Here is a 13,300-nt window from a genome sequence, read left to right on the forward strand (position 1 = left end):
TCCCCTCTTCATCGCTCTTCTTCTGGAACACCGTGTTGTCTCAAACAATTATGGATACTTTAGAAATAGAAAAATATGGCCAGGTGCGGTGGCTTACTCCTGTAATCCCAGCACTTCAGGAGGCCAAGGCGGGCAGATCATGAGGTCAAGAGATCGAGACCATCCTGGCCAACATGGTGAAGCCCTATCTCTACTAAAAATACAAAAAGTAGCCAGGTGTGGTGACGTGTGCCTGTAGTCCCAGTTGCTCGGGAGGCTGAGGCAGGAGAATTGCTTGAGCCCGGGAGGCAGAGGTTGCAGAGAGCCGAGATCGCGCCACTGCACTCCAGCCTGGAGACAGAACGAGACTCTATCTCAAAAGAAAAGAAAAAAGAAATGGAAAAATATCTTTTCTTTCTTACTCTTTGCCATGTGAGAGCAGCCCCTGATGACTTTTAAACAATTCAAGAAGGCTAGGAGTTCCTACCACTAATTTAGTTTCATCTCTTGATGGCACAACTGTTTTGTCAATAAAACATGAACAGGTGTGTTCTTTTTGCTTCAGTGGTGGTGAGGGGGCGCACAGGTAGTGGTAAGTTCCCTGGTGTTCTCAAAATGCCCCTGGGGAAGGTAAGTATCTAAATGTCCTTGTTTTAAAATGAACCAGCCTAGAGAAAATATCTTTCAAAGTCACTCTCCAGGAATGCTTTTACTTGATGAGTTTCTCACACCTTAAATTATTTTCTTGTGCATTTTCCATTAAATTTTATAACTGAGAGATAATTTTTATTGAGTCTGTCCTCCTTTTAAGACACCAGAATGTCTCAGCAGAGCTTCAAACTCATGACATTAACAGAAGACATAAAGAAAGTTCTTTTGATGACAAAAGAATTAAAGTTATTTATTCATCAGTATGATTTCTTCACCAGGTTCCACCTCTTACTCAGTGCATCTCATCATCTGAGCCTGTGGAAATATCCGTCATCATCTTAGATTCTGATGTTCTTGTGCCTGATCTTCTCATATCTGAAGAAGTGGTGCCCAATAATGTGCTGCTCTCTCCACTCTTGGAAAAGGATGTATCTGATACACCTTCTGATGGATGAAAGTAAGACATCGTGGCCAGCTCTGGGTTGACAGAGTATTGACTCTCACAACTTTTATAACTGAGGAAGAAAAGAACATATATCAAGAATTGTTTTTAATTGTGTACATTTGTAACTCAGCTTAGACAAGCATTCAGAAATTAAAATATATGAATTTTGCCCAGTGTATTAGTTACTTAGTAACATTATATAAATGATATATAGTTTCTCCTTTTCTTTTTCTTTTCCATTTTTTTTTTTTTTTTTTTTTTTTTTTGAGACGGAGTCTTGCTGTCACCAGGCTGGAGTGCAGTGGCGCAATCTTGGCTCACTGCAACCTCCGCCTCCCAGGTTCACATGATTCTCCTGCCTCAGCCTTCCGAGTAGCTGGGACTACAGGCACGTGCCACCATGCCCAGCTACTTTTTGTATTTTTAGTAGAGACGGGGTTTCACCATGTTGGCCAGGATGGTCTTGATCTCTTCACCTCGTGATCTGCCCGTCTCGGCCTCCCAAAGTGCTGGGATTATAGGCGGGAGCCACCGCGGCCAGCCTAGTTTTTCTTTCATTGTAATTTGATTATATTTAACACTTTGAAGCATGTTTCAAATCTCTAGAATTTATAAACCAATTTACTAAAATAGTAAAAGTTGCCTTAACGAAAGTTTAATAAGAAACATGTACAATGAAATTGAATGAAGGGGAATAAATACCTAGGATCACAGTTTTAATGAGCCAGAGAAATACACCATTCATCAAAAACACCACAATGAAAAGAATGGAATTAATGATCATTATGAACATTAAGCAATTGTTAGGATTTTTGAAGGTAATCTGTTACACTGCCTGAAAAATGTTAAATAATTCCCTTAATCAGGCTTGAGTTGAATTTAATATTTTGGTAAGAAAGAGCCAATGGACAGGTCTCACAGTGTAAAGGTGATAGAGACTGGCTGTTTTTTGAAAGTCTCAAGGCTTGCTTGAATAAAAAACATTAGATGCTAAGCAGATGTGCTATTTAGAACAGAATATATTTGTTCCAGGGCTATATAAAAAACAGCATATCTAGATTCTCTTTATCCTTTCCAATTGACTAAGGTTATTTCTATCTCTGGATGACCATTGGGAAAAAGTTCAAGTAGGATATTCCCTTAAAGACAGCCCAATGCTCCATCTGAATACGGTAAATGGAATCAATTTGAATGCCATGTGGATAAATTCAGAGGTCACATATTCCTAAGAATCTACTAAAGAGAGGAGGGAGAGAATGCGATGTCATGCATTTGTTGTAAAGACTGCAGAGGTCTGTAGACTTACGTCAGATGCCTCAGTTTGTACAGTGTAGCACTACAGAATGCCAGGAGGACCACAAAGAGGAGGAGGGTCATCAACGAGATTCCTAGCATTAGTTTGATCTTCAGATCCTCTAGATCTGGCTGATTTTCTCCCTGTGTAGCATTCACATCAGACTCTGAAAAGAAAGAAAATACAGTGGAAAATAGGGTGATCAGTGTGTTTTCCTGAAGGAGTAAAGATTGCAAAGCAAATACAGAGAAGCAAGCCCTCCACCATCCAGAGTACTAACTGGCCGGCCTCCCATCCCACAGGCAATGCAAAGGAGAAAGCTACTCTCTAAAGCCAAACACTCTTAACTTTCCTCTTTAACCTTCACAGCAATCCTGAAGGAGCTGTCCTTAGCTCTGTTTTACAGTATCACAGAAGTTTCTGTATTTGCCCATAGCACATAGTAAGTGGCAAAATCTGGTTTCAAACCCAGATTACCAGATGTCAAAATGCATGTATAGCAGACTTTATCTGATTTAATCTACCATGTCTGAAGAGATTATTATCCAAAATGATTGACTTACACCCAAGTGACCAGTCTTTCAGGAGGTAAAGGTGCATGCTCTAGTGTTGGGTCATGCACTAATTTTTCTTTTAAGCTAAAAGGGTGGGGTATAGTGAATGCTTCTTCCCTGAGGCTTAAGAGATAGTTTTGCCATTTTATTACTGAAAAGACTAAATCTAGTGTACTTCACATTACAAAAATAAATAGAATCCATTTATTTAACTTTCTAAAATAAGTTAAATATAATATTATGTCTGGATCCAGAGATATCAAGAATCTTTTTTTTAACTAAATCTATTAATGAAATGATAGCTTTACTGCCAAATTTTATATTTGCCTGAATATATATCTCACTTAATAAACATTTAATGATGACAATATGTCGTTATTTCTCCCCTTTCCCCTAGCTAACCCCCAGCATCTGCCAACTCAAAAGTTCCAAGGGTTTTCACTATTTTCTAGGTAACGATATTTAGGTCATAAGCAATGACAAGCTTCCATGTCTATATTCTCTGATTTTTAAAAATTATAATTGTCAATGTGTGACCTTAGACCATGAAAATGTATACAGTTGTCAATGACTCTTTTAATGCTTTGAGGTCTATTATTTCGGGAATAATCAGACAAATTATGTTAAAATGGGCTGCGCTCCTGAATTGCTTTTTCTGTTTCCTGAAAGGATTTTTAATAAAGATGTGTGCTCATAGTATATCTTCTTTATCTAGGTGATGGTCAGAACTAGAGAAGGGTTTGGAACTCATAATCTCTGGAAGTTACAGAAAAGCTAGTTACAAGCGTGGGCAGCTTTTCTCTCTAAGCCTCAGTCTTCTTAACTGTAAAATGAAGATAATACCAACTTCATGGAGTTGCTGTGAGGACTAACATAATAATGTGCCTACAACACCTAACATGTAGTATGTGCTCAATAAACAATAAAATCAATCAAGCTCTATTAAATAGAAGAAATGGCAAAGTATTTATAAAGTGAGCCAGCATTTGTCATTCCTGTTTATAACTTTTCTAAACAAAGAAGAATCACTCAATTTTCTTTTCTTTTTTTCTTTCTTTTTTTTCTTTTTTCTTTTTCTGAGATGGAGTCTTGCTCTGTCGCCCAGGCTGGAGTGCAGTGGCGCAATCTTAGCTCACTGCAACCTCTGCCTCCCAGGTTCAAGCTATTCTCTTGCCTCAGCCTCCTGAGTAGCTGGAATTACAGGCAACCGCCACCATGCCTGGCTAATTTTTTTGTATTTTTAGTAGAAACGGGGTTTCACCATGTTGGTCAGGCTTGTCTCGAACGCCTGACTTCAGGTGATCCGCCTGCCTCAGCCTCCCAAAGTGCTGGGATTACAGCGTCTAGTCAAATCACTCAATTTTCTTGAAGTACCACAAGGCAAATGGCCACAACTATCAATCCAGCACACAAATGAGGTGACAGGTCTTAGATATGTCATCATCCTATTTTTCAACCAATTATTTGTAGGAGAGAGGTTTTCTGGGGGAAATTGATGTGTTTTTTTCATGAAGTTTTCCATTCAAATCAGGAGTTTATTTTACTTCTATTAATATAATTAAGTCATTAATGAAAACCATATCCAGCAGCAGGGGCTCACATTCATTGCTGGTGAGAATTCCAAAAATACTTTGGAAGATAGTCTGGTAGTTTCTTACAAAAATAACCACTCTCATCTTCCCACCTTGCCCTTCCAAAGTGCTAGGATTATAGGCAAGCCACTGCACCTGAACATAGTCTTACTATATGATCCATAAATCATATTCATAGGTGTTTACCAAAATGAGTCGAAAACATATGTCCACACAAAACCCCGCACACAAGTGTTTACAGCAGCTTTTTTCATAATTGCCGGAAATTGGAAGCAACCAAGATGTCTTTCAGTAGATGAATGAAGTAGGGTACATTCATACAATGGAATATCAGTGATAAAAATAAATGAGCTCTCAAGCCACAAGAAAACACAGAGGAATCTTAAATGCATATTGCAAAGTGAAAGAAGCTAGTCTGTAAAGGTTACATACTGTATGACTCCAACTATATGACATTCTAGAAAAGGCAAAACTATAGAGATAGTAAAAAGATCAGTGGTTGTCAGGGGTTCGTGGGGAGAGAGGAACAAAGGGATGAATTGATGGGGGCAGAGGAGATTTTAGGGCAGTGAAACTTTTGTATGATACTGGGATGGTAGACACGTGATATTTTGCATTTGTCAAAACCCAAAGACCTGTATAATACAAAGAGTGAATCCTAATGTAAACTATGGACTTCAATTAATAATGAATCACTATTGGTTCATAAATTGTAACAAATGTACCACATCATGCAAGACGTAGGGGAAACTGAGGAGGGTTGAATATGGAAATTCTGTACTTTCTGCCAAATTTTTCTTTAAACCCAAAACTGCTCTAAAAATAAAGTCTGTTTTTAAAAAAGACTGCATTCTACATATTATTCACTCACCTCCTCCATTTGGTTTCAGGGATAAATGTTACAAAACAGGAAGGTGGTAATGGTCATCTGCAAAGTATAACTAAAAAAGAATGCTTAGGAACTATAACTCTCCTAAACAGTAAATGTCCTCTCTGAGATGTTAGTCACCATGATACCGCCTTTCATACACCAAAAACAGTATCATCATAAAGACACTAAGATGTGTAAGAGTATTTATGTGTCTATTAATTGAAGTACTTTGGTTTGTTTGTTGAGACAGGGTCTCACTCTGTCACCCAGGCTGGAGTACAATGGCATGCCACCATGTCCGGCTAATTTTTGCATTTTTTGTAGAGAAAAGGTTTTTGTTATGTTGCCCAGGCTGGTCTCCAACTCCTGGACTCAAGCGATCCACCTGTCTCAGCCTCCCAAAGTGCTGGGATTATAGGCATTAGCCACTGCACCCAGTCAATTGAAATATTTTGTTCTTACCTGGAATTGGGTGAAATAATTGATCTTTATCATCCATGACCACTGTTGTTCCATTTATAGCTGTTAAAACAATAAATTGGTGTTATGGTAAACAACATTCACTTACTAAAATTATTGATGGTGTATGTATGTGTGTATAATATGTACAGTGTGCTCTCATTATTTATGGCAGTTATGTTCTATAAAGTCCTATAAACACTGTATTAGCAAATACTGAACTGTTCCTCCCAGGGTAAATACAGGGTTAGATTCCTGCAAGTCTGGTCACAGCATTTTCATCAACTGATCAATAAATAACCTTGTTTTATGTGTGTTTCTGTTTAAAGATACTTCACTTAATATATATTGTTGATACATTAACACTGAACTCATAGAAAACAGCACTATAACACTTGCCTGAACGAAGCTTCTCTAACACATATTAGCTCCATAAGGAACATCACAGCCTTCTTGCACTTAGGAACACTAACCAGCAATTTAACACTACATTTGGGGGCCATTTTAAATAGCAAAATCATCAACAAAAAAGCACAAAAAATGCAAAAAATGTGGCACTAAGTGGGGTGCAAAAATGACACTTATTTACAGAATGAGAGCTGAATAAAGAAGGCAGAATATTGCCTTGTTCTATTTCAGCTGGGAATGTGTGTGTCAGACAATTAAAAATTTTCAAAGCTCTGCCAATGTCCATAAATGACTGTGAAGGTGTTGCAACTACTGATTTTGGGGTGACAAAGAAATATTAATGAGTAGGTGATACAGAATGCAAACACAGAATATGGAAAAATGATCAACTGAATATGGTATATATTTCACATATACAATGCATATATTTCTGTGTGATACATGCATTACCTTTATACATGTGTACATCCATATATGCACATGCATTTATACACACATGCATAGAAATACTATGTACATCATGTTATACATGCATGCTTATATATTTATGATACACACTTTTATGCATGCATATATTTTGATATATACTTTGCATTTATACATGCATCTCTGTGTGCTTTTGCATGCACTGCTCCAAACACAAAGATGAATGATATTGAGCAAGAATCTTACTGAAAAATTTAAATCATAAATAAATTGAATAACTAACATTTGTAAGAGAATAAAACTTTTGTAAAGAGTGGGCAATCAGAAAATGTGTGACACTTTATCACCTTTCTAGGTTTGTTTTGAATTTTGCTATTATGAGGGACAACAAAATATTGACTTATCAACTCAGTATTAGAGGTATTTAGAGTGATCTTAGCTTTAAGTAAGATTTTAGAAAACCAAAACATTCCCCGAGCTACCTAGCTGTATGACTTTACCTTTAGCTAACATTGTCCAAAATGCAGGCAGGTTTGGGGTTGATCCTGTTAAAACAAAACAAAACACAACAACAACAACAACAAAAACAACAGAATAACAAAATAATTTAGTTTGAGTAACAGTCATTTGTTTGTTAGTCATTTAGCAGTCAAACTTTGAGCTCCTACAGTGTGTCAGACCCTGGGGTTGGCACTAACTTATACACAAGTAAACAAGGCTCAGACATTACAGTCAAGGAACCCACCTTAATTTTAGATGCAGACAAGAATCATTGCTGTTTATGTAGCAGGATAATGAAGGCGTTAGTAGAAATGCACAGGTGGTATGCACAGGGCTTAATTCAACTTGTTAAGGCCAGAAACCCTTCAAAAGGGAGATGATGTTCCCATATAAGCTTAGAGAACTAGCAATTGTTCACCAGGTAAACAAGGTGAGAGCGAGCTCATTCCAGCCGTGAGCAAACGCGCACTCATAGGCAGGCTCAGTAAGCTCTGGGAGCTTCAGGTAAGTCTGGAGTGAAGGGTGTGGATGGGGAATGTAACCAGAGTTGAGAGTGGAACATTTTCACAGTGGCCAGATTGTTTTGGAATTGAATGCTTGGTTAAGGAGTTAAAACTTGACCCCAAACTTAGTAGTAAGTTCCTAGGGACGTTTAAGAAGGGGAATGTCAGGATGATCAGGTTTTCATTTTTAAACATATCAAAAAAGATTTTTTTCAGTAGTGTTAAAAATGCAAACTCAGAATAATTACATTAGAAACATACTTGGATTGCATGAACTGGAGAAAATAGGGTTTCATGTAACGACACAAAGGTATCCATTCTCTTCAATTAGACCACTCATTCAAGACCTTAGAGGAGAGCCATCCTGGGTTGTTACGGCTCCACAAATATTTTATAAGGAACAGTATTCTTGAGAGGGAAGTAAAGTGGTCATTTTGATTTTGCAGCCTCCCACTCCCAACCCCCAACCTCAAATAATCTTAGGAAACACTAACAATTGATCCTAACCAGAGATAAGTTTATTCCTCAAGCAGGCAGAATATTTTTCATTATTAGCAAAATGAATTATATTTCAAATACATTCGCTATATACTTATATTTATAAATATATGCTAATTTGTGAATACGTATTTAATATAGACACAAATGTGATACAATTTTATTAAAATAAAATTCTATTTCTACAAATGCTCATTTCCCATCCCTTGTCAGGTATACCTGAAGACTGACTCTTAGACATTCACCATTTAAAAGATTTTAGTGAATTTAAAAGGTAGCAGTGTAAATTCTTTAAGCATGCTATGACTTTATGTAATGCTCAGAGTAGTGAAACTTAAATTTTTAAGTCACATAATGATATGCTCCAGGTATGAATACAGTGTAGTAATTTAAATACTTGGAATATTTTTATGAGGGGGTTCGTTAGTAGTTGTTTCTTCTTCACTGGCGGATTTTTCATATGTAGTTGCATTGACAATTTTATCTAGGAAAAGGGAAAAAGAATGATTGGCATGTAAAAATACTGACTACACATCTGAGATTAGATATTTTTTAAGCTAAAAATGGAACAAAGAAAAGGAGAGAGAAGAACAAAGAAAAAGGAAGAGAAAGACATTAACATTTTCCTGAAATAAATTAAAGGAAAAAGAAGAAGGTATTGAAGAATAAAGTTTTTGTGATCATGGGGTGCCTGAGGTGGGATTAACATGACTATGATTTGTGAAAGAGAGGAAAAGGAACATGTGGCCACAGGCTTTCTTTAGAGGTAAAGAAGATCTCTTGGAGAAGATAATTGGCTCCAGATGGTTCCCTGCACAGGCCGCGAAATGATCTTCTTTGTCCAGAGCAGCATGGCTGCTGTTCAGCGTAACGACGCAAGAAAGGGAGGCTGAATATTAAGTGTGCTTGTAAATTGGAAACAGACATTTGGATATAAAGATTTCGGACTACAAATCAAGGGTTTTCAGGTCTAATTTAGTATATATCTCAGCCTGTAATAGGTCCCTCTGGAGGTATGTCACTAAGGGAGTGTTTGGTAACAACTGTGACTGGAGGACCCTTTCTTCAAGTCGATGGCCATTTGGCCATTTCAGTTAACTGTTTAATACAGGAGTCAATAAAGTTCCATACGGAGTGCAGGGCACCCATTATAGGAGGACTTCTACAGAGGGGCAGAAAAATTTCACACTGAGCCAGCCCACAAACCCATGACAGGTGTCTTGCTGACAAGGAAGGTTGGGAGAGGGAATCAGTTACTGGAGTTGATAGTGATTCAAGCAGCACTCGAAAAACTAGTAAGTCATCCTTAAATTCTGCTTTGCAACCCTTATCCTCTGGAGAAAAGCATCTAGATTGCCTCAGTTTACCCCCCTTGCCTTCAGAGTTTTAGGGACTATACTTAAGCAAGCAACCCTTAGTCAAAGGTATCCTCAGATCTCCATCTTCCTGAGGGCTTGCTCCCCTAGAACATCCCCACCATGCCAGCAGGTCTCCTTCTATCACAGCCCCATTTAAAATGGCAGGAATGTCTTATTCTCATCCCACTTTCCCTGACAATCCTCTGGGAGCCTGAATTGTGGAAATAAAAGTGAGGGTTTTGCAGTCTCTTCCTTGGGTCCTGCGGTCTGTACTCAGTAACTCATATCCTAAGGGAATTTGAGGTACCTGGTCCACTTAAGAGCTGCCTCTCCATGTCTGGTCCCAGACAACTCAAGATATTGTTTGTTGTGCATAAGCAAGATTCCCATGAGTGATTTACTGAGTTAATATACACCCTTGAAATGTCACTGTCTCATTTAAATCCCAGGGTTTGAAATTGCTCAAAATATTTCATTATTATCAAGTAGCTTTGTTAATAATTAGGCATTCCTGAGTTTCACATTTCTCAATATTGACATTGCCGTAGCTAGAAACATTCTCTCTTCCCCATTTAAAGCTGAAGATAAAACCCAGAAAGGCATAAAAATGTGGGTTTAAGAAAGATGTAAATTTTCCTAGAATCCTAAATTTAGTTATTATTTAATTTTTCTTTCCACGTAAACCAAATGTATGAGGTTTAGAAATGCAAGAACCTCCCCGGATTCTGAAATGATCAGTGTAATGGAGGTGGAGCCTCAAGCGTATTTGTGTGGGAGGAAGTGTGAGAAAAGCAGAGAGGATGGCCAAGAGCTAAGCTGGATCCTAGTCATAGAATCAACTTTAGAGGGAAAACATCAGTCTTATTTAGGAATGAAGACTTTTTTTTCTCCCCAGCAGTCTCTATTGCTGTTTTGAAATCTCTTTAATGGCTTTTACATGTGCAATGGTGCCTTTCACTACTTACAGTTTTTTAGAGAAAAATTCAGGTCAGTTGTGGCTCTCACAGTTATTTCAGACTCAGTGCCATTTGGATTTTGTGTTGTTAACACATCTAAAAACAAAAGCAAAAGTCTTTAGCAATTAGCTAAGTCACTTTTTTCCCTTACCTTTTTCTTCCTCTGAGTTTTTTTTCTTAAAACATATGCACTAATAAAAAAATAAAAAAATTACAGTCTTTTTTTTCATCTATAAAATAAGAAAGTGGGGCAAGGGTCAAATCTAAAACTAATTGAAAAACGTCAAACTAGTATCTTTATATCAAATGACCCCTTCCAAGAAGCAATTATTGGCGAAATTCGTCGAAAAAAAAAATGTAAGCACATAACAGGTGCTGAAGTAGATTTGTAGATGTGCAATGTTATCAATGTTAGTATTGACGTTATCAAAAAACCAAGTAAGAAGCATTTACGTGCCCTTGAACCTTCTGTTAGACTATGGAATGAACACTTCAGCTTAAAAGCGTATCGTTTGATAACAATTAAGCTCCCTCACATATACTCAAATCTACACATACACATAAAGAATGCTGCTCTTAAGACTCATCAGTGGAGTTGGATGCAATTCAAAACTGATGTACATATTCCCCCAACCAAAGGATCAAAGTGAATTGGATCAAGACAACAGACTGAACATGCACATGTGTCTCCTTTCTCCAAAATTTCATAAGGTGACACAAAATTCTATACACACACGAATGTATGTGCGTGTATTTAATATGTACATGTGTATTCATTTCTCTCTTTGTGAGAACAGAGAAATTCACCCAAGTGTGTATATGAGAAGAATGTACATGGGAAAAACTGCACATAGACTAAATGTTCTCTAACAAGATAACAGATAAATTATGGACAACACACATAAAAATGGTGCCACTAATATTTCATCATTTTTGAGCAATTCCTGAGACAGAGCTATGGAAAAATAAAAGGAAGTCACAACCCAACACTCATGCCATGAGTTACGAAAAGTATAAAAGTTGAAACACTGGTATTTTTCTAGGAACAGACAGTTTAAAAAAACAAGTATAACAATTGGCCTAATTTCATGTTAGAGTTTTGATTATATTAAATGTTTCACATTAGTAGGGAATTGGTGTTAGACACTTGGCTATCATCCTTGAAAAATATAATGCTTTATCCCTACTTTATGCCATACACAAAAATAATTGGATTTAAAGCTCAAGTTAAAAACATAAAACTATTTTTAAAAATCAAGAAAACAATATTTTGGACTGGATAAGACCTGTTAAGGCAAGACGCAAAATGCAGAGATTAAAAAGAAATTAATAAACAGAATTGATATTATAAAACTTGAAATCTTCTCAGTAATTAAAGATACTTAAACAGGCTTGGCCAGGTGTAGTGGCTCGCACCTATAATCCTAGCACTTTGGGAGGGTGAGGCAGGTGGATCTCTTGAACCCAGGAGTTTGAGACCAGCCTGGGAAATATGATGAAACACCGTTTCTACATAAAAATACAAAAATTAGTCTGGTGTGATGGCATGTGCCTGTAGTCCCAGCTACTCGGGAGGACTGCTTGAACCCTGGGAGGTCAAGGCTGCAGAGAGCCATGGTCGTGCCACTGCACTCCAGCCTGGGTGACAGAGCAAGACCCTGTTTCAAAAAATGAGTAAGATGCAATAAAATAAAATAAGGCTTACAGATAAGCAACATCCTGGCAGAAAATATTTATTATTTTTACCATAAAAAGGATTAATATATTCTACATAAAAAAAGCCCTTGAAAAGAAATGAAAATTCAACGTAATGGAAAAATGGGCAAGGGTATGAACAGGCAAGTCACAGAAGTAGAAATAAAACACCTAACAAATGCAGGGGGAAGTGATGGAATTTTAAAAAGGCGACTTAAGTCAAACCAGAATAATCAACTTTTGCATATACATTTCTATTCACTTTAAAGACTTACATTGCTTTATATCTTTATAATAATTGCCATTTTTCTCATTAGCAGGAGCATAATTGTGAGGATGATCTTCATGCTTTTCTTCCTGTTTATTAACATCTTCATTTAAAGGCATCACATTAGGCAATGCTAAAAAAAAAGTATTACACACCATAGATCACAAATATGTTGATTTCTTTTACTGCTTTCTTTTTCTAACTGCATTTTTTTCACAAAGGATTAGAGGCAGAGATTTAAAATCTAAAGCATACCATATCTCCAACAATAAAGTTTATATCATCCTGTAGAAAATTGCCACGTACCAATTTTTCATAATTATGAGTCATCCTTCTTACCTACTACTTTTATAAAAGTTTTAAATACTCTCTCACCTTCAATAGTAGGCTTCAAAGTGCCACCTTTCAAGGAAAAAACTCCAGGTATAAAAATAAACAATATAAAATTCATTGGGAAATTGAAGTGATTTATCCAGTAACCTAGTGCGTCTTTCCAGAGCCTCCTTTCTGTGGCCCAGCAGGTCCTGTGTCTAACTAGGACATTATGACGTCACTGTCAGAGGGGCATCAGAATGCTGGTGGGGGTGGGGTTCCCAACAGCTTTGTGACTCAGTCTGAAGACTGCTTTATCTCAGGTACTATAATGGTTTTTAGTTTTTTTAAAATAAACCATTATAAGATTTTCTTTGAAAGTTAATAAATGTGTTTTCATAAAAGAATGTTAATTACTCAGTTCTGGATTTTAAAGAACCATTTGTAGAGCACTCGATTCTGTGGCTAATCAGGGCGCCACTTGTAACGCGCGCACGGACCTAGGGGACTGAACACAGTGGGGCAAATGC

The 13,300-nt window shown here is 37.1% G+C and overlaps 1 protein-coding gene across 1 annotated transcript; it reads right to left on the reverse strand.

Annotated features, from left to right (window-relative positions):
* Nucleotides 1-853: 853 nt before the first annotated feature.
* EQTN (equatorin, sperm acrosome associated) lies at nt 854-12,987 on the reverse strand. The gene is made up of 8 exons (XM_011994376.1): nt 12,834-12,987; nt 12,466-12,591; nt 10,505-10,591; nt 8,579-8,665; nt 7,180-7,224; nt 5,849-5,908; nt 2,382-2,535; nt 854-1,145 (listed from the first exon to the last, which is right to left on the reverse strand). Exons 1-8 carry the CDS (start codon nt 12,907-12,909, stop codon nt 923-925), a joined length of 858 nt encoding a protein of 285 aa, XP_011849766.1. The 5' UTR covers nt 12,910-12,987; the 3' UTR covers nt 854-922.
* Between the last annotated feature and the right edge of the window lie 313 nt (nt 12,988-13,300).

Source organism: Mandrillus leucophaeus, unplaced genomic scaffold (genome assembly GCF_000951045.1).
Source record: "Mandrillus leucophaeus isolate KB7577 unplaced genomic scaffold, Mleu.le_1.0 Scaffold454, whole genome shotgun sequence".
Taxonomy (NCBI): Eukaryota; Metazoa; Chordata; class Mammalia; order Primates; family Cercopithecidae; genus Mandrillus; species Mandrillus leucophaeus.

What these genes read in the sequence shown, in the direction of transcription:
- EQTN (XM_011994376.1), bottom strand. Translation starts at nt 12,909, where the DNA reads ATGAATTTTATATTGTTTATTTTTATACCTGGAGTTTTTTCCTTGAAA. An exon ending in TTTGAAGCCTACTATTGAAG is followed by an intron (nt 12,592 to 12,833) that starts GTGAGAGAGTAT and finishes CTTTTTTTTTAG; the next exon opens with CATTGCCTAATGTGATGCCT. An exon ending in TACAAACTGAGGCATCTGAC is followed by an intron (nt 1,146 to 2,381) that starts GTAAGTCTACAG and finishes TTTCTTCCTCAG; the next exon opens with TTATAAAAGTTGTGAGAGTC.